General features: G+C 35.0%; 1 protein-coding gene across 1 annotated transcript; it reads right to left on the reverse strand.

Moving 5' to 3' along the window:
* Positions 1–2,433: 2,433 nt before the first annotated feature.
* On the reverse strand, positions 2,434–27,876 carry DUSP19 (dual specificity phosphatase 19). The gene is made up of 4 exons (XM_044666470.1): positions 27,495–27,876; positions 18,722–18,768; positions 10,424–10,576; positions 2,434–2,925 (listed from the first exon to the last, which is right to left on the reverse strand). Exons 1-4 carry the CDS (start codon positions 27,718–27,720, stop codon positions 2,743–2,745), a joined length of 609 nt encoding a protein of 202 aa, XP_044522405.1. The 5' UTR covers positions 27,721–27,876; the 3' UTR covers positions 2,434–2,742.

The following is a 27,876-nucleotide window of genomic DNA, read 5'->3' on the forward strand; positions in this document are numbered from 1 at the left end:
CATTGGATAAATTTAAAATATTATGTAGATACAATAGTTACTTAAGTAAAACCAAAAAGTAACTTTCAAGTTAAAACAGGGATTGTTTTTTAAATCTAAGCCTGCCTTTATAAATAGGTGAAGCCCGTATTTTATTTCTTTTCTACTTATAATTTTGAGCAAATATGAACTTTATTTTTTCTTTTAGTCTAGATATAAATAATTAAGCATGACAGGAAAAAAATCTATTTAAGTTATAATTTCAGGGACACAGCCAAAATCAAAACTGCACAGATGGGCCTATATATGGAGGTTTTTTTCCTCTACCAAAATAGTGACATTTGGTATCTACATATTTTTTGATTCATAATGTTAGATAGTGGGATCATAATAACATTTCTTTTCAAAATAGCTTTATACCATCCAAGATAAGGTGTACAGATTAATTTCTCCACATGAAATCATCCATGAACCTATATCTGACCACTGTCTTGCCAACAAATCAGGGGTTTTTTTGGAAAGATTTAATCTCTTAGGTTCCATTCTTAGAAGCAACAAACTACTACTTATAGGTAAAATAAGGCTAGAGATCCAAACAGGATCTTTACCAAAAAAGAAGGTATGGTAAGTATATGTTATGTGTCACAAAACCAGAATGACACAGACAAGAAATCCAGATATAAATTCCATACCAAATTATATGTTCTATCGTATGTAATAGGCATTATGTTTCAATTCTTAATAGACTAAAACTCAATAGCACCATAAAAAAGGAATACATTCTTATCAATGCTGTCATTAGCATGAAGAAGGGGCATGTAGGAAATCTATGAATCCTTGGCAATGATGACTAGAGAGAATACCATGGAGAAGTCCTGACATTCAATAGGGCAGGGATACTTGCATTGGTCATTTTCAAACTGTTCACTTTGGGTTGGTTTATTTTATATTGTTTCTCAGGATTAGTATGTGGTAAAAGGCTTCAGTTCTGAAGACAACTTTTCAGGCAATTATTTCTCTCAAAAGTACACAACTTACTTGTCACCTTTTTTCAACCTTTTGCTCATCAGAGCAGCATAGAAGACACAGCTTCTTAACTGCATACTTTTTCAATGAATACTTTTCAACTTATTTGAAAGGAATATACTTGTTCAAATGAGTTGTGTTTATAGGAAAATCAATAATTTTCCCTCTGGTTTTTCTACTATTTCTTGAATTATAAAATATGAAGGAAAAACTTTTAATGCAAATTTCACAAATAAGATTAGAGATGTATATTTTATATCATTATCAATAATATATTCATAGAAATAGTGCTTCTGTTTAAAAACATTTCAAAGAGCTAAAAAAGAAAATCTCCAGGTGGTTTTGTAATAGGCAGAGATCCTTCTTTCCCAAACATACAAAAGCAAAAGTAATGAAATAATTGATTCAAGGCCTATAGTCAGAGGTGGGGTTGAAAATGTGTCCAGACTCCATGAGAAATAGGTCCAAATTATTTGTTAAAATTTTAAATCTTAAATTTTTTATTTTTCATTTCTTAAACAATTTTATATAATGGAACAATAGCAAATAAAATTCACTATAGACATTTTTGTTTATTATCTATGTGACCTTTAAATTCACTTCTGACAAACAAGCCTTTCAGTATATAGAATATTTTTTGGAAATCTAAGACTTCAGGGGCAGCTGGGTAGCTCAGTGGATTGAGAGTCAGGCCTAGAAACAGGAGGTCCTAGGTTCAAATCTGGCTTCAGACACTTCCTAGCTGTGTGACCCTGGGCAAATCACTAGATCCCCATTGCCCACCCTTACCACTCTTCCACCAAGGAGCCAATACACAGAAGTTAAGGGCTTCAAAATAAATAAATAAATAAATAAATCTAAGACTTCCAATAACTTCATAAAATAGGACCTAACAAAAGTAAAAAAAAAAAAAAGAACCCAGTATGAGAAAAGTTGCCTATTGACAATAAAAGTATATATAAATCAGAAGATATTGTAAATGCCTAAGTGTAAGGGGCAGGGAAGAGGAAATGAATAGAGCTGGGGGCAAAAGCTACCTAACAATTATTAGGCCAAAAAAAAAACACACACCTTAAAAGACAATGAATTCTGATGAAAGGATATTCAAGTTCTATGTATATTATAATTGTACACTCTCAGAATAAGCCTTTTGGTTGTAAGTATGCCCTTTAAGGAGTTTGTGTTATTTATTTTTATCTGAAAAGAAATTCAGACAAAGAAATATCTCTAAGGTGGTAAGTCAATTTTTTCTAAACGTGTACAAGTCAAGCAGTATTAGAGTATGTCTCTTTATAAGAACAATTGCTAGAACAGAAAAAAAAACACCAAAAGTTTCCAATAATTAGTTCTTTTAATATTCAAATACAAAATTTAAGACTACTTTTATCATTTTCCTTCAAAGAAGTTAACATAAATTAGTAATGCCAATGTTATTTGGTCTATGCAATTCAAGAAAGCATTCTATCACACATTTGAAATACTGAAGAATAAGCAACACTTTTAAAAAATTCATTTAGGCTGTAGCTCAAGATAATTGAACTGCCTCAGTTTACACTTTAAGGGTAATAAAAGGAAAGGGTTTGGTTTCTCCCATTCTATCATAAAAACTTGGTTTTAAAAGGTCAATTCAGAAGTTATAGTTTCACATCATCTGTTGAAATGCCATTTCACAAACTGTTGGCTTCATCTGCTTCCTGAATTTTATTGTGCCCAATTACTTATTGCCATATTTATTTTTCACTGTTGATATGCTCGAAGTTGTTCCATGAAGCCTGAATTTGGGCATATAGCAGGTCTTGCATTTTTCACCAAAGAAAAGGCACTGGTAAATGTGATTTCTTCAGTACTCATCAGGAAGCCAATTATAATTGCAGCAGCCCTGGAGACCCCGGCATTGCAATGAACAAGAACCACTCCATCCTTCAAGACAAAAAAAAAAATCCACATTCATTTGAGAAACATTATCAGGCTCACTGCATATGCCCCTTACAATTGCCATAAAACATACTATATATCTCTTCTTGGATTATAAAAATATAATCCACCATTAGCAATGTTTAGAAAACATTCTCCTCTTTAAGGACATATAAATGCTCCCCAAATCAGTTTGGAAACCTAAAATTGGGATTGTATCTTCTTTTGCACTTTAGTGATATCAGTAAAACTGGTAATAGTATCATTATGTTTTTAAGTAGAAAAAGAATATATAAAGAATGTAAGTACATTTTAAATTAAGACAACAAAAATCCATAAAACTAAAAGATGAACCCTGAGGCAAACTAGGTACAGTAAGTATTCCCCCAAAAATAATTGGAAGAAGAGTCAGAGATTTGATCTAGCTGTTCGGAAAGGAACATTTGCTTTTCCCATTAGGTTCATTCTCTTTCAGCTTCATTTCTAACTGCTGAGCAAAGCAAACATTAAGTAACTTTAAAATCGTGACCAAGTAGCAAAACAAAAACTCTCAGTTAATCTTTTAGTGCCTAGTAGGAGGTTGTAGGACAGTTGCTAACTTGCATTGGTTGGGGGAGTTTCCTTCAGTAATTTAAAGTAGAAAAAATTGTGCAGCTCAATCTTTTTAGTTTTTTATTCAAACTTATTCTTATTTAAAGATTTCTTATTCCATTTATTCTTCAAAAGTGGATCTGATTGGGGGAAGCTGGGTAGCTCAGTGGATTGAGAGTCAGGCCTAGAGATGGGAGGTCCTAGGTTCAAAATCAGCCTCAGATACTTCCCAGCTACGTGACCCTGGGCAAGTCACTTGACCCCCATTGCCCACCCTTAGCACTCTTCCACCTAGGAGCCAATACACAGAAGTTAAGGGTTTAAAAATGTAAAAAAAAAAAAAAAAAAAAAAAAAAAAAAAGTGGATCTGATCAACCATTTTCATTAAAGCTGAGAGCTATAGTACAAAGATCTTCACAGAGGAGAATTTCAGCCAAAAGCAAAAAAAGAAAAGGTCTTGTTATGTCTCAGGATTCTAGGGACAGATTGATGGAAGAAGAGAAAATAAAGGAGAAAAAAATTAGATATTTTATATTTGAAGTCTAGTTTGGAAAAAAGACTTAAAGATCTCAATGAGACAAGGGAAATAAAACAGAAAAGCAATAGATAAGGGAACAGGTTAAGCTCTATCTTTATCCTTTATTATGGTCAGTCAGAAATATTATTTTGAAGATGTAAGGATAACAAGTCTAAAAGTCAAAATAAAGCTGTGTTACACTCATATGATTAACCTATGGCCCCTGTGATCTCCTGTATTATTATTCTATTTCATTTTGACTACACAGTTCTTGCTAAAGATGATGAAGTGAAAGGTCGAGCAGTATCAACTAGAAATATTTTTAAATGCTGAGTTAAAATAATTCTGTTTAACACTAAAATATGCTTCTGCTTTCATTTCTCTTACAATTGCTAAAATTGATAAAATGGTAGGTTCTAACAAAGAGAACTAAAAGAGGTACAGGAAATATTTTGGAAGAAGTAACATGTTTCCAGGAACATGAAATCATTTTTTAACATTAACTTTAGTGAAATACTGAAATAGGTGGATTTTTAAATTTAGTGTGCCCTGCCTTCCTTTTCTATTTTTTTCTACTCTGGTAATTTTAGCTTATGTTTGGTACATGTTTGAACTCAATATTGTCACAATCCTCTTTATAAACTAAGAAGTATTTATAAAAGCAGGAAAGTACCTGAAAATTAATTAAGCTTGTGAATTAAGTGGAATAATGATATTAAGAGCTTGCAACAATATGAAATGGAAACTGTAATTGGACACTGAAATGAGGTCAATAAGTGAAAAACGTTTCAGGTAACTTGCAAAGGATACTTTACAAGTGAAAAGAGACACACTATAAAACAAATGCTAATGAAGGTTTATGCCATCAATAATGAAAGTGATAGATCTGATGGAACAGCCTTGATACAGGTTGACTAGCCTTGTGCTTTTTAAAAATTAATGATCTAAATGAAATGTGGTACTCTGTAGTGACAGAATAGACAATATTCCAGTCCCTACATTTTCTGATCTGAAATCAGGATCACTTGTTGGGCTAGTCTATTTAGGATCACAATAATAAAAAAATTTACTTATGAGTAAGGAAGAACTATAGAGTAATGTGTAATATTTCTTTTGAACCCAAATAGGAAAAAAATGAAAATAAACTTGCACTGAAATAATTTTTAAATACCTTTTTGTCCCAACCTGAGTTTTCAATGGTGTAAGAAATTCTGGGGAAGGAAATTTCCTGAACCAATGCCAGTTAGCAACTGTTCTATAGGCACTGAGAGATTAAATACTCACCCAAGGTCAAAAAAACTAGTTTAAATGTATCACATGTAGTATTTGTTGTTTTTTTAAAATTTTGAATATTTTCCCATAGTTACATATTTCATGTTCTTTCCCTCTCCCCCAAGCCCTCCTAACCCCCCTTAGCCGACACACAATTCCACTGGGTTTTACATGTATCATTGATCAAGACCTAATTCCATATTATTGGTACTTGGACTAGAGTTATCCTTTAGTGTCTACATCCCCAATAATATCCCCATCAGCCCCACATGTAGTATTTGAACTAAGATCTTTAGGGCTCTAAGACCAGCACCCTATCCAAAAGGTATGCTGTCTCTATTTTAAAGAGTTCACTTCTCTATAGATTCCTGAGTTTACTTGCATTTTACTTTTTCATTCATCCTTAGAAAGATCCAATTCTTGGAAACATTTTCAATGAGAAATAGTGGCACTGTATTTAAGACTATGGAATAACAATATAACATTTTTCTTCCAACAAACTCAAAGCAGAATATGAGTGACAAAGGTAAAACCTTTCACTCTATAAACCAGGTATCACACAATGAACATATGGTGATATTATCCTCATTCTCCAATGTATTCTTTGGTCAAAGGTTATAATGAATCCAGAACTCAACTAGATAATAAGTTCCTTGAGTAAAGAGACTGATTATGTCATATTATTTTGATTCCCTCCACAATACTTATTCCAGGACTGTACAGAAGTTTGATTTTATTAAATACGCACACATTCCTTCAGATTTCAATTCATATGTTATCCCTCACATGAAATCTTTCCTTTATTTCCCTAGCTGTCAGTTAGTGCCTCCCCATATAACTATCTTGTGTTTATTTTGTATATACTTTATACATCCATGTTGTCTTCCCCTACAGAATATAAGCTCCTTGAGAGCAGAGATTGTTTCATTTTCATCTTTTATTCCTAGCACCTAGCTTAATTGTTTAACAAACATTTTTTGATGGCTGATAGACTAGAATTCTTTATTTTACAGTGGAGGTTTCAAAATTGAACATACTACTCTTTGTTTTGAGGCATTGCAAATTAATATGATGATGATATGTTTTTAAATTATGGCCAACTCTTGATTATGTATGCTGATGGAGGTAAGCACTAGTATTGTCAATCCCAAATAGTGGTAGGAATCACTTTTTGTCATATCAACATCTCAGTCAGATATAAAATTTCAATGCTGAGGGAGGTATGCAGAGGGAGGCAGTCTAGGGGATTGTGAAAAGTAGGATGTTAAATTCAACACATTTTCTATCACGCTCTATGATGCTTCTATAAAGGATACCTTTTAAATTCCTGGCCTTATGTCCAGAATTAACAGTAAAATAGGTAGAAAGGCAAATACGATTTGCTTGATCATTTTTTTTCTTTGTGTACATAGAAAAGTACAGATTATTTTTAGTTTTTAAAATAACACCAAATAAGGTAGCTTGAGGTTGAACGAATATCATCTCCTTTGTTTATTCTCATCTTTTATTCTTCATGTCTAGGTTTGCTAAATATACCTTATTAGGTTGAGAAAATATAAAAAGTAGGGGAGGAAAAAGCAAACTAATAGAATTTTGTAAAACTACACCCCAGAAACTAGTTTGGGAGAAATGGAGAAAAGTTCAAGGAGATAATAGTCATTAACAACTATTACACTGTGATACTGGAAAGGTAACCTTAAAGGAAGATAAGCAGTGAGTGGAAATCAAGAATTAACTATTTGCTCTACAACTAAGTAGGTGTTGACTTTGGCCAAGTCACTTCTCTCTCCAGTCATCAGTTTCCTCAACAATACAATGAGTAAATTAGAATAAAAAACCTTTGTAGACTGTTCTAGTCTTAGACTTTATGACTCTTTTACAATATTATCTAGGGGAAGACTTGAACAGATGATAAGATCTACAGCAGGGAATAATAATTATTAAATTGATGAATTCATGTAAATATCAAGCTTTTATTTAAATAAATCATCTAGACAAAACAGGTCATAAATATAAGCTAAATCTGTATTCATGGTAAAAAATGCAAGGTTTGGGAAATGTCTAAATCATGGCTGTAAATCAAAACACATTTCCTAGCACAAACTAATCATCTCAAAACAACCTATTGAATAAAAATAACAAATTTTAGACCTAAACTGAATTATCTGCCATAATTCATAATTTGATGTCTCCTGTCCTATTCTAGACTTTACTCTTTGTTCAACCTTTAGCTTTAATAATCATGTTTTTATAATATTGCTAAGAAGTAAAGAAAATCTTCATTTTACCCCTCTTAATACCTGTGTATGTAAGAGTGTCAAATTATAAGGCATTTCAATTTTTTTTGCTTCTCACACTATAAACAAATATATTTGAGTAGTCTCTAAAATCAGTGACAGTTCTTTTCCAAAGAAGTCAAACAAAGGAAGTGGCTAAATTCTGATGTGAAAAGTTGTTTTCTTCTATTAGGTTGAAAGTTAGGTGGCATATTAGAAAAAGAGCTGGCATCAGTGTCAGGTGGACCTGGGTTCAAGACCTGCCTCTGAAATATACATGACCCTCAGCAAGTTACTAATATTAAGGTGCCCCTGGAAACTTTCTAGGACTCCAAAATTGTAGATAAGGTACTGATAACTGTATTGACAGAGGAAGTTTCCTTATGCCAGTGAAATCACAGGGTTAGTCCCCTATTGCTTTCTGTAATGTTCAACCCTAGAGTTGTAACAAAATGTTTGAAGGGCCCAGTTCTGAACTGTCTTTGGTTCTGAACTAGAAAGCTTTCTCCATTGATTCTTTCCAAGTGATTATTATTGAGTAAAGGAAATATGGAAAACCCTATTTAGAAGATTTTGTAGATTTTCCTATCCTGTTACTTAGCCCAGTGCCCAGCACACAAATGTTTACTGATTAACTGATATACAAGGAAAGCTGGTGAAAATGCCGGGAGATGAGATATTTAATGAATTCTAAATTCCAATCCTATCAATTACTGTGCATTTCAGGGAAGTGGTTTTGGCTCTCTGTAAATGACTACCACCAGCCACAACCTATACCTACTACTACTGTGCCTTACTAATCTAAAATGGATTTGGTGAAAAGAGTATGTTCACAAAATTCAGAAATTATCATTATGGAACATACCTACCTAGTTCCCTATATATATATCTTTTTTTTTTTTAAACCCTTACCTTCCATCTTGGAGTCAATACTGTGTATTGGCTCCTAGACAGAAGAGTGGTAAGGGCTAGGCAATAGGGGTCAAGTGACTTGCCCAGGGTCACACAGCTGGGAAGTGTCTGAGGTCAAATTTGAACCCAGGACCTCCCGTCTCTAGGCCTGACTCTCAATCCACTGAGCTACCCAGCTACCCCCCCCCCAATATGTATCTTGATTTGGATCCAATACAGCATTAGTATCCAGTTAGTGAGCAAAAGATTGAAGCACTTATATCTCAGTGATTTCCTGGTGTCAAAAGACCATTCCTCTTCTTGTCAGCTATAGTTCATTTGTTCTTCAGTACAAATACCAATAAAACACATTATAGCAGACTATATGTAATCATGTGATAAATGTAATAATGCAACATTTACTTCCCAGAATGCCCTGAAATGCTATGTTAAGAAGCACAGATTCTTATTTCTTTCCTGAAGTAGTCAAATAGTCATACTGTTATGCTAATAAATATACTTTAAAGTTTAAATCAGACTATAACAGTTGAGTTATAAACTTTCAAAGGGCAAATAAAAACAACTCTGAGGTACCACCTTATACCTAGCAGATTGGCTAATATGGCAGCAAAGGAAAATGATAAATGTTGGAGGGGATGTGGCAAAATTGGGACACTAATACATTACTGGTGGAGTTGTGAACTTATCCAACCATTCAGGAGAGCAACTTGAAATTATGCCCAAAAGGCTTTAAAAGACTGCCTGCCCTTTGATCCAGTCATACCAATGTTGGGTTTGTACCCCAAAAAGATAATAAGGAAAAAGACTTGTACAAAATATTTATAGCTACACTCTCTGTGGTAGAAAAAAATTGGAAAATTAGGGGGTGTCTATCGATTGGGGAATGGCTGAATAAATTATGGTATTTGATGGTGATGGAATACTATTGTGTTGAAAGGAACTGGAGGAATTCCATGTGAACTGGAAAGACCTCCAGGAATTAATGCAGAGTGAAAGGAGCAGAACCAGGAGAACATTGTACACAGAAACTGAAACATTGTGACCCAATAAAGTGTAACAGACTTTTCTACTAGCAGCAATGCAATGATCCAGGACAATCCAGAGGACCTTATCAGAAAGAATGCTATTCACATCCAGAGAAAGAACTGTGGGAGTAGAAATGCAGAAGAAAATATATGATCACTCACGTGGTTCAACAGGGATATGATTAGGGTTTTGGATTTAAAAGATCCCTCTATTGCAAATATGAATAATACAGAAATAGGTTTTGAACAATGATACATGTATAACCCTGTGGAATTGCTTGTTAGCTCCAGGAATGGAGAGGGAAGAGGGGTGGGAAAAATCAAGTAACCATGGAAGAGCATTCTAAATAAATAAATTAATTAATTAAAAAAAAATAAAGATAAAAACAAACAAAAAACTTTCAAAGGGAAGTTATCGCTACATATTTCAAATGAAGAATTTTACTTTCTAAAATTTCCCAGAAGAGTAACATACAGTAAATGAAGGAGAATAAGATTGAGTCTAAAAAATTTCTATTGAGGAGAAAAATGCATAAAAAGAGAATCATTAGGAATGTAAATGAATTAAATTCTTATGTTGGGAGAAATTTTATAAGTGTTTTTTCTAAGATTGGTATTATTACATTTCTGAATTTTGTTTGGTGAACTATATATCAAACTATATATCAAAATAACTAGCATTTATACATAGCACTTTAAAATTTGAAAGTGCTTTACAAAATTTCTTTTATCCTCACAGCAACTCTGGGAAGTAGGTGCTATTATTACTATTTTACAAACTAAGACAGACTGATATTAAGTACCTTGCCCAGGGTCACCCAGCTGTTAAACTTCTATGGCAGGATTTGCACTCAGACCTTACTGATTCCAAGTCCAATACTTTATCCACTGTACCACCTAATTTCCCTTACCTTCAGTTTGGCTTCTTCAATAAATTCAAAGCATTCTGGAAAATAAGATATGATATTGGTTTCAGGTAGATCCAGAATAGAAATGTTCTTATATGTAAAGTCATTGAGGAAAGCATTTTCAACTCCACAGGCAACATTGAGAATATGAGTGACCTAAAAGGAAACACAAAGGTAAATTTTAGAACTTGTAGACTTCAGTAGCACATTATAAGCATATATCAAAAATGGGCAAGAGACATGAATAGGCAATTTTCAGATAAAGAAATCAAAAGTATCAATAAGCACATGAGAAAGTGCTCTAAATCTCTAATAATTAGAGAAATGCAAATTAAAACAACCCTGAGGTATCACCTCACAAGTAGCAGATTGGCTAAATGATAGTAGGGGAGAGTAATGAATGTTGGAGGGGATGTGGCAAAATTGGGACATTAATGCATTCCTGGTGGAGTTGTGAACTGATCCAACCATTCTGGCTGGCAATTTGGAACTATGCCCAAAGGGCTATAAAAGAATGCCTGCCCTTTGATCCAGCCATACCATTGTTGGGTCTGTACCCCAAAGAGACTATAGATAAACAGACTTGTACGAAAATATTTATAGCTGCGCTTTTTGTGGTGGCAAAGAACTGGAAAAGGAGGGTATGCCCTTCAATTGGGGAATGGCTGAACAAATTGTGGTATATGCTAGTGATGGAATACTATTGTGCTCAAAGGAATAATAAACTGGAGGAATTCCATGTGAACTGGAAAGACCTCCAGGAATTGATGCAGAGTGAAAAGAGCAGAGCCAAAAGAACATTATACCAGAGACCAATACACTGTGGTAAAATCTAATGTAATGGACTTCTGTACTAGCAGCAATGCAATGACCCAGGACAATTTTGAGGGATTTATGGAAAAGAATGCTACCCACATTCAGAGGAAGAACAGAAAAACAACTGCTTGAACACATGGGTTGAGGCGGACATAATTGGGGATGTAGACTCGAAACTACCACACCAATGCAACTATCAACAATTTGGAAATAGGTCTTGATCAATGACACATGTTAAAACCAGTGGAAATACGCATCAGCCATGGGGGGAGGGTGGAGCTCGGGCAGGGGGTGAAGGGGAAAGTAAGAGCATGAATTATGTAACCATGTTAACTTTTCTAAAAAATAAATATTAATAAATGTTTAAAAAAATAAGCATATATCAAATAAATTTCTGCCCTAGTTGGGGAAATACCCATTCAAAGAGATATCATACCCATATAAAAATAAGTAGGCTTTAAGTCATCATCAAATGGGCAAAAGAAAATGTATCAAAAAAATTTAACAACAACAAAAACTAGGAAAGAACTTGGAAAACTCTATTAATTTCATTTTTGTAAGACAATAATCACATAAAATGAAACTCCAAAATAAAAACCTAAATAAACTAAAGTGAAAAATTGTATGCTTTGATCTGTAGTCCAACTCTAACAGTTCTTTCTCTGGAGGTGGATAGCAATCTTTGTCATTAATTCTTCATAATTGTCCTGGATCGTTGTATTGCTAAGAGTAGCTAAGTCTATTACAATGATCACTCCACAGTATTGCTGTTACTGTGTATATTGTCTTGGTTCTGCTTATTTCACTCTGCCTCAATTCATGTAGGTCTTTCCAGATCTTTCTAAAATTATCCCTTTTTTTAAAGCACCACAGTAGTCTCACTACCATATACCACAATCTGTTCAACCATTCCCCAATTGATGGACATCACCTTAATTTCCAATTCTTGGCCACCACAAAAAAGAGCTGCTATCAATATTTTTATACAAGTAAGTCCTTCTCCTTTTTAAAAAACTTCTTTGGGATATAGAATTAGTGGTATTATAGGATCAAAGAATATGCACTGTTTTATCCTCCAGAGTGGTTGGATCAGTTCACCATTCTACCAGCAATACATTAGTTTCCCAATTTTGTCATATCCTCACCAACATTAATCACTTTCCTTTACTATCATATTTGCCAATCAGAGAGTTGTGAGGTGGTAACTTGGAATTGTCTTAATTTGCATTTCTCTAATCAAGAGTGCCTTAGAAAATTTTTTCAAGTGATTATTGATAGCTTTAATTTCTTCATCTGAAAACTACCTATTTATATTCTTTGACCAATTGAGGAATAGCTTATATCTTGTAAATTTGACTTTGTTCTCTAAATATTTGAGCAATGAGACTTTTATAAGAGAAATTTGTTGTAAAAATTTTCCCAGTTTGTTTTTTTCCCTTTCTAATCTTGGTTACATTGATTTTGTTTGTACACAACCTTTTTAATTTAATATAGTCAAAATTATTCATTTCACATCTTGTAATATTCTCTATCTCTTGTTTGGTCATAAATTCTTCCCTTCTCTATAGCTCTAAAAGGTAAATTATTCTATGTTTCCCTAATTTACTTAGGGTTTCACCCTTTAAGTCTGTATCATATACCCATTTTGACCTTATGTTGGTATAGGGTGTGAGATATTATTCTATATCTAGTTTCTGTCATACTATTTTCCAGTTTTCCCAGCAGTTTTTGTCAAATAGTGAGTTCTTATCCCAAAAGCTGGGATCTTTGATCAAACATTAGATTTCTGAGGTCATTTACCCCTGATCTATTCCACTGATCTACCATTCTTTTCTTAGCCAGTACCAGACTGTTTTGATGATCACTGCTTTATAATATAGTTTATGATCCAGTACTGCTGGGCCACCATCCTTCACTTTTTTTTCCATTAATTCTCTTGATATTCTTGATCTTGTTCTTCCAAAGGAATTTGGTTATTATTTTTTCTAGTTCTATAAAATAATTATTTGGTAGTTTGATTGGAATGTTATTGAAGAAGTAAATTAATTTAGGCAGACTTAAAATTTGTATTATATTAGCTCTGCCTACTCATGAGTAATTAATGTTTTCTCCAATTGTTTAAATCTGACTTTATTTGTGTGAAAAGTGTTTTGTAATTGTGTTCATATAATTCCTGGGTTTGTCTTAGCAAGTATTTTACATTGTCTAAAGTTATTTTTAAAGGAATTTCTTTTTCTATTTCTTGCTTTTGGACTTTGTTGGTAATATATAGAAATACTGATGATTTATGTGGGTATATTTTGTATCCTGCAACATTGTTAAAATTATTGGTTATTTCAACTAGTTTTTTAGTTGACTCTCTAGGATTTTCCAAGTATAACATCATATCTTTCATGAAGAGTGATAGTCTCTTTGCTTACTTCAACTCCTTCAATTTCTTTTTCTTTGCTTACTGTTAAAGCTAGCATTTCTTGTACAATATTAAGTAATAGTGGTACGATGGGCATCCTTGCTTCAACTCTGATCTTACCTGGAAGTCTTCTAAATTATCCCCATTGCAGATGATACTTGCTGATGGTTTTATATAGATATTACTTATCATTTTAAGAAAAGCCATTTAATTCCTATGCTTTCAAGTGTTTTAATAGGAATGGGTGCTATATATTGGTGAAGGCTTTTTCTGCATCTTTTGAAATAATCATGATATTTCTGTTAATTGTTTTGTTAATAATACAGTCAATTATGCTGAAAGCTTTCCTAATAAAACCAGCCTTGCATCCCTGCTATAAATCAAATCCTACCTCATAGGGAATAATCCTTGTGATATATTGTTATATGCTCTGTTAGTATTTTAAGATTTTTGCATCCATATTCATTAAGGAAATTGGTCTGTAATTTTCTTTGGTTTTAGTCTTCTTGGCTTAGGTATCAGCACCATATTTATGTCATAAAAAGAATCTAGTAGGACTCTTATTTGCTTATTTTGCCAACTAGTTTATATAAAATTGGAATTAATTGTTCCTTAAATGTTTGATAAAATTCACTTGTGAATCCATCTTGCCCTGGGGATTTTTTCTTAAGGAGTTCTCTTGTTCAATTTCTTTATCTGAGTCCCATCATTTTTCTAAACACTCTTCTTAAAAAAAAAACAAAAAAACACCCTTTCTGAGAATTTATTTTGAGGCCCCAAATACTAACTGGACCAGGAAAGTGAGTCACAATCTCAGGAAAATAAGGGTGGAGAGAAATAATCATTAAATAGCTATTAACCACAGTGCCGTCATTTGGTAGTAAGAAATCTTCTATTTCTAATGTCATCATTCCAGTCTCTATGACAAACACATAATCCTTAGATGGTAGAGAAGAATCTTTCTGATAGAAATAAACTCCCCTAAAAGCAAGTTTTTGCTTTAAAAAATCATGAATTGTGGACATATAATTTATACATGGACTTGTAAATTTCAATCACCTCTGAGTTTTGCTTTTTCTGAAAAGATTATTTATGGGGTTAAATCTGTCTAGAACTTGTGCATTTATTTATCTCAATATTTTCTGACTGGCTTTCTTCTAGAACTGTTTACTTTTTCATTCTTAGTGGAGTAAGGCTAAGTCAATGCCACAAAATTCAGGCCTTATAGTCAGGTCTTACTAAAGATTATATTTTTACCACTTAACGACTTACTTTTTTTTTCTGATGTTTTTGAAATAAAGAATAAGTGCTATGACTTTGTGTTCTCTTCAAATATGCCTATTGACAAGACTTTTCAGGAAGAATTAGCATCTAGACCTTTATTATTCTATTAACCCCTTTGTGAGAGGGACAAAAAATGAGAGAGACACTACGCCAAAATCTTTATTTCTAATCATAGCCTTAAGACAGATTATATAAATAACACCAAAAGGGAGAAAAGTAGAAAAGTGAAAGCAAAAATATTTGAGGATAAAGTTTATAAAGCCCTCCCTTTCCTTCTAGTCCCTCTGCTGTCCTAATCCTATGCATCTTTTTAGATTCTACTCAAGTTGATGGCAGCTACAGACTCAGTAGACAGAGAGCCAGGCCTAGATATAAGTGGTCCTGGGCTCAAATTTGGCCTCAAATACTTCCTCTGTGGTCCTGGGCAAGTCCTTTAACCCCAAATGCCTAGCCCTTACCTCTCTTCTGCCTTGAAACAGAAAGTTATTAATTTTAAGACAGAAGTAAGTGTTTAAAAAAAAAATTCAACTCAAGTTCTATTTGTCTATGAGGCCTTCCCTGAATATTCTAAATCACAGAGATTTTGTCTTCTCTTTTTTCCTACTGAATTTCAAGTCAGTCTCACACAGTTTAACCATTAAATATATAGTCTCTTTTTTAAAAACTTTACTTTCTGTCTTAGTAACAACTCTAAGACAAGGGCTAAACAAACATGGATAAGTGACTTGCCCAACATCACACATCTAAGAAGTCATATTTGAATCCAGATCCTCTCAACTCCAGGCCTGGTTCTCTATACATTGAGTCACCCAGCTGCCCCAAATATATATAGTCTTAAATTGTTCTAGGTTCATTAGGCTTGTAGTCCCTACAAGACTTTAAGGTATCTAAGGACCTAGATCCTTAGTACATAGTGGCAGGCATATATTGCACACTTGATAAATTGTGGAATCACAGAATTAGAAGTGGAAGGGAACTTGGAACTTATATGGTCCATCAAATCATTTTATATATAAAGGAATGCCCAGAGATATGGCATGATTTTCCCAAGTTCGAGTTTGGATATTGATCCTCTGACCTTAAATCTATTCATAACTTGATCAATTAATAAAAGAATACTAAGGAAATATGTCCCATTCCCAAAAATAAAAATTCAAGGAAATACCCTAATTCATATATAAATACCTGAAAATAACTTTCCAAAGAACAAAAATTATATATTATATGTATGTATGTATATAATATATAATTATTCTATAATAGCACTGTTTTATATGAGAAATATTGGGTTTGAAACCTGACTCTTCCACTTACTAGATGTGACCTTGGGCTAATCAGTAAACTAATTTATTTCTCAGTTTCCTCGTCTTACAGATGAGGACAACACCAAAAGCCTTGCTTATTTTATGTAGTTACTAAGAGATCAAACAGGATAACTAGGAAAACATTTTGAAAAACTGTACAGCTTTAAATAAATATGTATTTTACAGGGCTTCTGGCTTTGAAATGTGACATACAGAAAAATCACCATAGTCCATTTCCTGTGGTATCCTCCAATTTCTCTAGAAGTTTCCTATAAATTCTTCAGACCCTAGCCCTGCTTCCATTAGTTCACTAAAGAAACTAGACATAGTATTAAAAATATCTTTTAAAGACTTACTCAGTCCATGTCAGTGAACTAGAATTAAATTAGCATCTCTAGCTTTAAAAAACAGAACACAAAAAAACCTCCTAATTTGTAGAGTCCTATTTGTCTCTCTATAGTGAAAACCATGTATTTTCTTAAAATTTTGTATCATTCTGTAAACAGATGGTTGGAGATGAGGCTTATAAAAAATTCAAGCAAATCTCTTTTCCAATAAGTCCTATGGGAGGGCAGAGCCAAGATGGCAGCTTAGTGGCTGAAACCACTCCGACAATCCTTACAAATCAGTCTTTAAAAAGCACTTCAAAACAACAAGAATCAAAAACCAACTGCAAGACAGAGTGAGGGGGCTCTCCCCGACTGAACACAACTTGAAAGGTAGGGCAGAGAGAGAGAGAGAGAGAGAGAGAGAGAGAGAGAGAGAGAGAGAGAAAGTCAATTTTCACAGGATAAGAGGGACCTGGAAGCAAAACTGCACATAGAATGCTGGCTGATCACCACTCCCACCCCCTCTACTGTATCACATTCCATATCTGGGCATAGACCAAATTTGGGATCCCAGGATCCAGGCTACACCAACAAAAGTGTACCTCAGACCCTTCCCTTGAAGTCCCAGTCCCTGGCACCAGCCTGTAGTAAGGTCTGGAAGTCCATAGCACTGGGCCCTCTCATACAGCCTGTACTGCTGCTGTAAAGACCTAGCACCAAGGCAAAATAGCTCATGGTGAGGAGCCTTACAAGTCAGCAGCAGTAATGGGGAGATTAAGCAGTAGCACTCAGGCTGTGTCTAAAGACCTGAGGGTTCCATAATGGAATGAAGCTGGGATTTTGAAAAAAGGAGTGGGAGTTTGACTAAGCTGGAGGAAAGAAGGTGTATTGGCTGTGTGGTCCAGGTTTTGCCATATTCCCAAGGAGCTTTCAGTGTGGGATACCACTGAGAAGGAGATTTTGCAAGGAAAACATAGTGGCCTAGGTTGAGAATAGGACTGGGTTAACTGGACAACAGGTCAATCTACCTTACTCCCTGGAGTCTGTTTTGGATTAACTGGCTGCTTTTGAACTTGTTCCTGTTACATCTGTGACTAGCTTGGAGAATCTCTGAACTTGTACTGTGAGAAACCCTCTTCAGCTCTCTTAGGCTAGGTAGTGAATAGCTCAGTTAGTTAAAGCTTTAGTCTAGTTAACTTTTAAGTTAGTCTTTTAGCATAGAAACACCCCTCTCCCTTCTTCCCTTAGTCATTACCATTAAACACAATTTTGTTAGCACTTCCTATCTCCTCTTAGTTATAAGAACCCATTACATTGATTTTTTCCCTGGTTGGCAGTTTGTCAGTTACAAGTCAACTGACATTCCTGAAACTCACATCCCTATTTGGTTTACCTGTGTTCCCCTGTCTGTCCTTCCCTGGTGAGGAGTGAGTGTGTCCTCAGTTTATTATTTATTCCCCATTCCCAGTATCACCTTTTTTCAGACAGAATTCCCAGTCCACAGGTTTAAAAATGAGTAAAAAGCAAAAAAAAAAATTCTAAAACTTTTAATTTTTAAATTTTTTCATTTTGTATTTAATTAATTTAGAATATTTTTCCATGGTTACATGATTCATGTTCTTTCTCTCCCCCCTCCCAGAGCCAACGAGCAATTCCACTGAGAAACTCCTAACTCTTGAAAATTTCTATGGAGACAAAGAGGGAAATATAGAGTCGACAGGGGGCAGTGAGATCCAAGCAACCACATGCAAAACTTCAAAAAAAAAAAATGGAAATTGGTGTCAAGCACTGGAAGAACTCAACAAAGAATTCCAAATGGGAAAAAGAAATTAAATTAATGCAAAAAGAAAATAATAGCTTAAAAAACCAGTAAGTCATGTAAACAAATATTTTAAATTCACTTGAAAAAATCTAAAAATGACAAGGTTCATAGATTTATTAATAATTTTTCCTTCTTAATAAATGATCCAAGTTCTAACAAAAATCTGAAATGACTAATAAACACATAAATGAACAAATTTAGATTAAGCAGGCAAATTTTAGTCACATTTAAATCATAGGGAAAGGTTATTTCTGAAACTCTAGAAATTTTTCAAATGCTGACAATGTACTTTTTCTTTCAAATGATGTGAAACACTAATGGAGATGCTAAATTTACCTTGTGTTTTTTCAGTGTGTCTAAATCATGAGCAACATCTTGTGATCCTGCCAAAAAAAAATAAAGATAAATCATATTTACATAGTGCATTAATGTTTATGAAGTATTCTCCTCATGGCACCATAAGATATGTAGTATTAGTCTTATTATTCCCGTATTACAGATAAGGAAATTGAGATGTATGGAAGTTATGTGACTTGTCTGAAGTCACAAAATTAGTAAGTATCAGCTACTCAACAAAAGTAATTACTTTCATTCTCTAAGGCATTAAAAATATAATTAAGAAATCTTCACTGTGCTTCTATTAGATCTTCACTTCTTTTTTGAAGATGGTAAAACCAAAGGCAATGATGTCAAAAAAAGGTGGAGGTATCTCAATGATTAAACAATTTTTTAGGCAAAAGATATTTTTTAAAACCCTTCCAGATTCCCATATCTACCAAGAGGACATCTGACCTCATCTTTGGTACATAGTAAGTTTAATAAATGCTTTTCTATTTATTGCTTTATTTATGCATTCTTTCCTTTTTGGTCGACTGTAATATGGTCTGATTCCATCTTTTTGATCTTGTCTTTTTACTACTTTCTTTCATATATATTTATGACACTCCTAAATTGTGCTTCTCTATATTCCCCCTACATGTTTACTATCTTCCTTCCCTTTGCACATTTGCTCCCCACTATCTAGAATATTGCTTCAGCTCAGTCTCCTACTGTTGAAATCTATTAATTCTTCAAAGCAGAGATCAGATATTGTTTTCCTTATAAGCCTTTTCTTAGATTTCTGCCATCTCTGAACTCTTTTAGCACTGTATAACTATTTAGTCTATTTGGAATTATTGTTATTTATGTTCATGTTGCAATTCTGCTAATAGACTACAAACTACTTGAGGACAGAACTGAGTTTCATTCATTTTTTAAATTCCCTCTTAGACTAGAGCCATGCACATTAAATATGCAACAGAAGGCTACTGAATAAATAAATCAGTTGTAGTATCAGACACAGTGAACCAGTGCTGGCAGATTAGTCAGTCACACCCTGGCTAACCCCAGGCCTATAACTTGTTTTCTGAAAGGTCTTTTCTAGTCCAACTATTATGTTTTAGCTAATTCCAAGGATCCTCTGAGAGAGTTTAGGATTTTGGACTGTCATTATGAACCTGAAACTCAGAGACTGTGAAACTACCCCCACACATACATACTCTGAAGTGTTATCTCAGGAACTTGACAAATTGGCTCCAATTACTTGGCTGTTAATACAGCCAACCTCAGACAATCAGTATTTGTTACAACAGCCAAGGGCAGAGAAGCCTATAAGCTTTATTTTTGGAGACTTCTAAATCTTATATTCTCCTGAAATGGAATCCCTTTTATAGCAACAGCATTTTTATTCTCAGATTTTGCACACAAACATGTTGATTCATCCCTACAAAGCTTAGGAAGAAACTAAAATACTCTATTCCTTGGTTTTAAGGGAAGAACAAGTGTTTTCATGTCCCTACCTCCACTGCCAGAGCTTAACTTTTTATTTCCTTTTACATTTGAGAAAACAGGAAGCTGCCTCTAATATAACTTTAGACTACTGGCAAATTCCAATTTCTGTGCACATGCACAAAAAAGAATATATAAAGAATGCATTTTCTGAAGATACAAACAGTTGGTAAATGTGGCCTTGGTAATATCAAGTGAGTAGGCTGCTGGCTTTTTCTCCAAACTACCTTCTGACTTGGGCTTTTAAAGGCCCTCTTCCCCTTTATCTCTTGAACAAAAGAAACTTGGTGATTTTATAGGTTCGTTTGTTCTATCTATCTATCTATCTATCTATCTATCTATCTATCTATCTATCTATCNCGTTTGTTCTATCTATCTATCTATCTATCTATCTATCTATCTATCTATCTATCTATCAGGGAGTTCTTTATTCTCTTTGCCTAGTTGGAGCTAATACTTTGCTTAACACTAACTTAAGTACCTCCTAGATTGTGAAGACAGGATTAACTCTCCTTTGTCCACCTTTTGATTGAATCAACAAAAGCTTGAACTAGGTGGAGGAGCTCTCAAAACCACTTAGTGAATTCACATCCTCAGAAACTCAATCAGCCAGGAATCTGTGAACCCTTTTGAAGAGTATTCACCCCTCCAGAAGGTGAGAACTGATTCCCACAAACTGCCCCCTGGGCAGCGCTAGACAATCTGGAAGACAAGAAGCCACTATAAAAGGCCCTGAGTTTCTGGAGGTGAAGGAGTTGACTCCAAGAAAGAGTTGGACTTCAAGAGGGAAGTCAGCTTCAAGAAGAAGGTCAGTTCAAGGAAGAAAGTCCGCCTCAGGAATCACCTTCAGCTCAAGTCATTGTCTTGATCTGCCTCTTGAAGGGAATTTGAGTGGATAGCTGGCTTTCCCTTCCTGTCTTCTGGAGGGCGTTTAATTCGGGTTGAAGATCAACAAGTTCTGGCTGAGTAGAGCCACCAGAGCAATATTTAGTTAGAATTTGAATTGGCGACTACCATATTATTTATACTTTTCATATATTTTAGTCAACCATTAAAAAAAGTTTCTTTCAGGTGCAAATAAGCCATTCCATACTTTGGCAAGGATTCTGAGGCCTATCAAGGAGCAAGCCCAGCCTGGAATAGCATACACTATCGCTCTTGGGTGATTGTTTAGAGCAGGGGTCAGCAACGTATGGCTCTCCAGCCATATCTGGCTCCACCTCCCAACCTGCCAGTCCTGGCAGAGCCCAAGGATGTGCCCCAGGGGGCCCTTCAGCTCCTGCCCCATATTCCACGGCCTTCCTCCTCCTCCTGCACGTTTTTTATGGCTCTCACAGCCAAAAAGGTTGCCGACCATTGCGCTATCAGCTCAGTGAGGATCCAGCCAGGTGTTTGAGCAAACTGCCTCTAGCCTAACCAATGCAGAAGAGATGTTATACCTTTTGAAGAGTCAGTCCAACCTATCTATGAAAGGACTAGCCAGTCAGGAACACTGATGCTCTGCCCTGCTTGGAACTTCATGAGTATTCTCTGGAGAAAGGACAAAACAGTACAGTTCTATAGTTATGGCATGGCCACAAGTGTGGCTCTCTATCGTATTAAGTCTGTATCTACTCTCCTCCCATATAGTCTGTGTGTATTTGTGGGAGAGTATGCCCAGGGTTGGGGGGAATGCTTTGTGGCTACCACTCTTGCTATAACATTAGACTTTTTCCTAAGAGCTAGTTCAATATTCTGGCTAATTCTTAATGAGAAGAATGCCAGTGGCAACTCTAGAGCTAACTCTAGTGTTAGGAGTAGTCACCCAGAGGGTTACCCCTAGAAACTGATGCAGTTGTTACTCTGGGTACCTAACCTGAGTATAAATTGGGGGAGTGAGCCTGGAATGGATGCTATATGGGATTCCAAGAACTATTATCTGGGAAGACTAAACTGAAAAGCAGTTTACATATACTAGTATACTCCAAGAAAATTTATAACCAGTTGGAACTACCTACAGAGTGGTAATTATGAACAATAATAGCAAGCTTTATAAGGACATAAAGGAAAACATATAAGGAATTCATGCTGTCAAATGGAATTTTGCTTTTGAAAAAAAAAAAAAGTCGGTACTTTTATAGTTGCTAAAGTATAAACATAATGAACTGGAAAGACCTCCAGGAATTGATGCAGAGCAAAAGGAGTAGAACCAGGAGAACATTGTATACAGAGACTGACACATTATGGCACAATCTAATGTAACAGATTTTTCTACTAGCAGCAATGTAATGATCCAGGACAATCCTGCAGATCTTATGAGAAAGAACACTACCCACATCTAGAGAAAGAACTGTGGGAGCAAAAATGCAGAAGAAAATATATGATTGATGATATGGTTCGATGGGGATACGATTGGGGATTTTGACTTTAAATGATCACTATTGTAAATATTGATATGGCGATAGGTTTTCAACAATGATTCATGTTTAACCCAATGGAATTGCTTGTCAGCTTAGGGAGGGGGGAGGGAATAGGGGAGGAAAGGGACATGAATCATGTAACCATGGAAAAATATTCTAAATAAGTTAATAAAAATTTAAAAATTAAAAAATAAAGTATAGGCATAAATAACTAGTGGTCTCCAAATGGTTCTTACAAATCAAAAAGGAAAAAAAAGTAGAGCTACTAACAGTTCCTTGTTTCATGGGAGCTCATGACCAATGCAGCATTTAACTCTGCTGATCACCCTCTCCTCTTGGATATTCTTTTCTTCTTCTTCTGGCATTGTTCTCCTTGTTCTTTTCCTCTCTGAATGACTATCTCTTCTCATTCTTCTTTGCTGTGTCATCATCCATGTCCTTTCCCCCTCTGTGTGGGTATACTCCTGGGTTCTCTCCAGGGCCTTTTTCTCTTCTCTCTTTAGGTCATCTCATCAGCTGTCATTTATTTAACTATCATCTTTATGTAGATGATTTCCACACCTAAATATCCAACTCTAGTCTTTCTTCTGAGCTTTTGTCTCAAATCACCAATGCATATTAAACTTCCCCAAAAGCACTCCCCATAGGTATCTTTTTTTTAAACCTTTACCTTCCCTCTTAGAATCAATACTGTGTATTGGATCCAAGGCAGAAGAGTGGTAAAAGATAGGCAATGGGGGTTGAGTGACTTGCCTAGGATAACATGGCTAGGCAGTGTCTGAGGCCAGATTGTACTTCTTATCTCTAGGCCTGACTCTTTATCCACTCACTATCCCTCATTCATCTCATTTTAAATTCTACATTCTAGGCAAACTGGATCACTTGCTAAACCTCCAAGACCCATCCTGAAGAGAGACCTTTGAGGATGAATCACCTAAGATCTATGCTAATTCTCTTAGGGCCTGGTTTCTTCTCCCTTTCTCAGAAAGAAATAACTTTGTATATGTTATTTTGATTTATCTGGGTTCATATCTCCCCCAATAGTATGTAAGCTCTTTCAAAGCAGAGATATTTCATTTTTCTCTTTATTTCTAATACCTGACACATATTTTTGGCCAAACTTGTGATTTTATTAGTGAAGGACATTCCTAATAGAAAACTCCCTCTATTAGGCAGCTGGGTAGCTCAGTGAATTGAGAGCCAGGTCTAGAGACTGGGGGTCCTAGGTTCAAACCTGGTCTCAGACACTTCCTACCTGTATGACCTTGGGCAAGTCATTTAACCCCCACTACTTATCCCTTATCACTCTTCTGCCTTGGAACCAGTACACAGTATTGATTCTAAGACAGAAGGTAAGGGTTTAAAAAAAAAAAAACTCCCTCTACCAATACAGATGAGTAATTCTCCTATGGTTTATAGCCTCAGAGACTTATCTGGGCCATTGAAAGTTTAAAGGACTTAAAGTGCCTAGGGTCATATAATAATCAGTATGAGTCAGAGGTAAAACTTGAATCCAGATCCTCTCCATCCACATCACTTTGTCTCCTGCTTGGCACATAATGAATACATAAAAAATACTTATTGAATCAATAATTTATTGAACAAATCACTTAATCATTCTCCATGTCATCTCCATTCACATCTGTTAAAAGAAAGGGTTGGTTTAGGTAGTCTCCAAATTCCCTCCTAATTCATAATCTATAATGATAATGTCTTCCATCTTAGAATCAATATGTGTATTGGTTCCAAGGCAGAAGAGTGGTAAGGGCAATGGGAATTAACTGACTTGCTCAAGGTAACATAGCTAGAAGTGTCTGAGGTCAAATTTGAATCCAGAACCTGCTGTCTCTAGGCCTGGCTCTCAATCCACTGAACCACCTAGCTGTCCCATCTATTATTACACTATTGTTATTAAGTGTTCATAGAATTATATATATACACCACATGTATATATTTAAATATTGCAGTACATTTAGTCATCAAACAGATACTTAATCATCTTATATCAATAACTTTTTAAAAAACAATAAATTATCTATGTCTCTCCAACTCTTTTATTCTCACTGAAACAAAGCAAGGCAAAACTCAAAGTTGCCAATTAGCATGTCATTCTGGGAGGGAGGGCAGGAGAAAGTTGAATTTGGAGAAATAAAACTAGAAATAATATCAGGCCACTAAAATAGAGACAGGAAGTGGTTAGGAAGCAGATTATACATTATTCATATGGCAGAGCTTCTGGGATAAAAAGAACAGTGCAAAAGAGGTCATGTGTCCCATTGGAAAGGGATGGCAGAAAGTAGTTCATAGATCACAAAACATAGAATCATAAATTTGGAGCTGGAAGGGACCTTAAAGGACATCTAGCACAACCCTGTCATTTTATAGGTGAGAAAACTGAAGTTTAATGAGGTTAAATGACTTTTTTTTTTTAAACCTTTACCTTCTATCTTGGAGACAATACTGTGTATTGGATCCAAGGCAGAAGAGTAGTAAGGGCTAGGCAATGGAGGTTAAGTGATTTGCCCAGGGTCGCACAGCTAGGAAGTGTCTGAGGCCACATTTGAACCTAGGACCTCCCGTCTCTAGGCCTGGCTCTCAATCCACTGAGCTACCCAGCTGCCCCCTTAAATGACTTCTCTAAGAAATTTAAGAGGTGGGATGCTAAAGAAGATAACCCTTTTGATGAAATGAAAGGGAACATAAAAAGTTTATCTCAAGGCTCTAACATATCCTCATCTGAGCAAAACTGCTTTTGTATGTCCATTCAGAACAAGTCCAGTCAAAAATAATGCAAAGATTAATTTGTTTCCTTCTTGTAACTTTGTAAAAAAGTATAATTTATTTTCCAGATTAAGACTTTGTGCCTTCTTTCTATTTTGTAAAATAATTCTACAATGATGTTCATTAATGTAGGCCTTCCAATAGTATAGCAACCCTCCACAAATTTCTTGTGTTGTTTTTGCCAAATAGGGAATTAAACAACTAGTGAATAGACATCCTTGGAAAAAGTGAACTAAAAAAATTATATTCTTTTCCAGTCCTGGCAAGGGAGTCTGGTGAACTTTCTAAAGTAAGTTCATGGGAAATAAGATATTTGCAAAGTTTTCAGCCAATTCTTCATAAAGTAATTTTTTGCCTGGGGCTCCTGATATCAACCATTATTTTCTCCAAAAATTAATAAAGGCAAGTCCTTTGTCTGGCAAAATGCCCAAATGACAGTAATTCCCAACTAAAATTGCCACCTTCCAGTTGTACAGAATTTTACATCTTTCAAAGAACCTTAAAATTCTTCTATTCTTTATTATCATAACAGTTCTGTGAAATAGATGTTATCAATTCCATTTTAAACACAAAGGTCCTAAAGCCCAACAAGAAGAAAAGACTTACCAAAGGTCACAAACAAATTAGTTCCAGAGCAAAGTGGGCCCTTCTAATTTCTATCTTAGGATTCTCTGTGTAACTGAAGGTAAACCATTCAATAGGCCAAAATTTTCAATTTCTCTATTTCTTTTTTTTTTAAAAAGGGAAATAATCCAAATTATTTTCAAATATTCAAATTTCAAATATTCAAATCAAATTTAAAAAAACTACAAATGGGTAGCATGTCATTTAAAAATATAAAACAAACAATGTAGGCTTTAGTAATAGTTATAGAAGTAACTATAGTTCAATTTAGTCACAAGGGCAATTATTTTTTTAAAATCTTAGTGAAATGACTCTTCATACTTACCTTTTGGTTAAGTGAAAGCAAAAATAAGGAATGACCTAGTACAGAAGACAATAAAGGGAAACAAGTGCAATACTTCATGACAAAGAGCCCATTTCTTGAACTCTATAGAAATAATCACTGTGATTACATGAAGTCATGATTAGAAGATGCTTACTTTGGGTGCCGTTGGCACCCATAGAAGAAGAAAGGCCCATTACATAACTGTGTCATGATGAATTTCTCTTAAAACTTTTTCTCCTTCTATAGCCATAAATATTTTCTACCTTTCTTTTAAAATTATCATTGACTATATATAATGTTACACATAACTTATCTCTCTCAATCACATGTAATCAGGCATTAATTAGGTCAGCCAATTCTTTTGATTATTGACTGGTCAAATAGGGTAAAAGCAACATAACCTTGTTTTTCTTATGCAAGAAGTGAAACACAACACCATGACCTTATAGGAAAATAGATTTAGAGCTGGAAGTGACCTTAGAAGTCACTGAATCCAACCTCCTTATTTTACAGTTGAGGAAACTGAAGTCCAGAAAGGTTAGTGATTTGCCTGAGGTTAAAGAGATAGTAAGTGGCAGAGCCAGCATTCTAACTCCAGAACCATTGCTTTTTCTACTGTTCTTATTGTTGGGATTTTTCATATGTAAACTTCCATAACAACTTGTTCTATTTAGTCTGATGAAATTAAACACACACACACACACACACACACACACAACTTGTAGTTATCCCTGCTCAATTTGAGGGAGAAGTCCTCCAATCCACTGGTGCAGGGGATTCATCAAACATCCTTTCCTTATAAATAAAGCATCTGGCTTGTTTTCCCTGTTAATCTCCATATATTGGAGATTCATATCCACCCTGTAAATTTAGAAAAACAGGATGACAATTATTTGTATTCCAGCTACTTAATACTGTGTATATTAGGGCATGTGTTTCTAATTAATAGAGTGTGTACGTGTGAAGACTTTTTTTTTTTTTTTTTTTTTTTTTTTGGCCAGAAAAGACTCTTCATCTACAGTGAGTTCTAAAGCCAAAATGCAAATGTTTCAACTTTCCAACTGTGTAACTGATTCCAACTGAATTAAGAATACTGTAAAAAACGAATAAGCAAAATGATGACCCTGACTCAGGAGCCAATACATATACTCACCCAGTAGCAACCATGGCTTAATAACACCAACTTGCAGGTCCAGGCTTAGGTCCTGCACAAAACCACAGCCACCCCCACTGCCAGGCTCAACTTCTTCCACCACGTGAATTCTGGCATCTTTCCAGGTTTCTATAATTTTTTTCCCAGTTAATGTTGTCACCCTGGTGCATTGCTTCCTGAGATTAGTCCTGGAGAATGCTCTAATTTCCTGGTTAAGGGAGTGCATTACATGAACAGTCGCTGGTAACAAATAAAAACAAGTCTAAGATGTACAAGATGAGCGTGACCTCCTCTTCCTGGATCACACAGGTAACGAGCACGGTACCACTTTCTCCCTCCCCTCTGAATTCTAGCAGTTGCAGTTGGTCCGGCTGACAGCACC

Source organism: Gracilinanus agilis, chromosome 3 (assembly GCF_016433145.1).
Source record: "Gracilinanus agilis isolate LMUSP501 chromosome 3, AgileGrace, whole genome shotgun sequence".
Lineage (NCBI taxonomy): Eukaryota > Metazoa > Chordata > Mammalia > Didelphimorphia > Didelphidae > Gracilinanus > Gracilinanus agilis.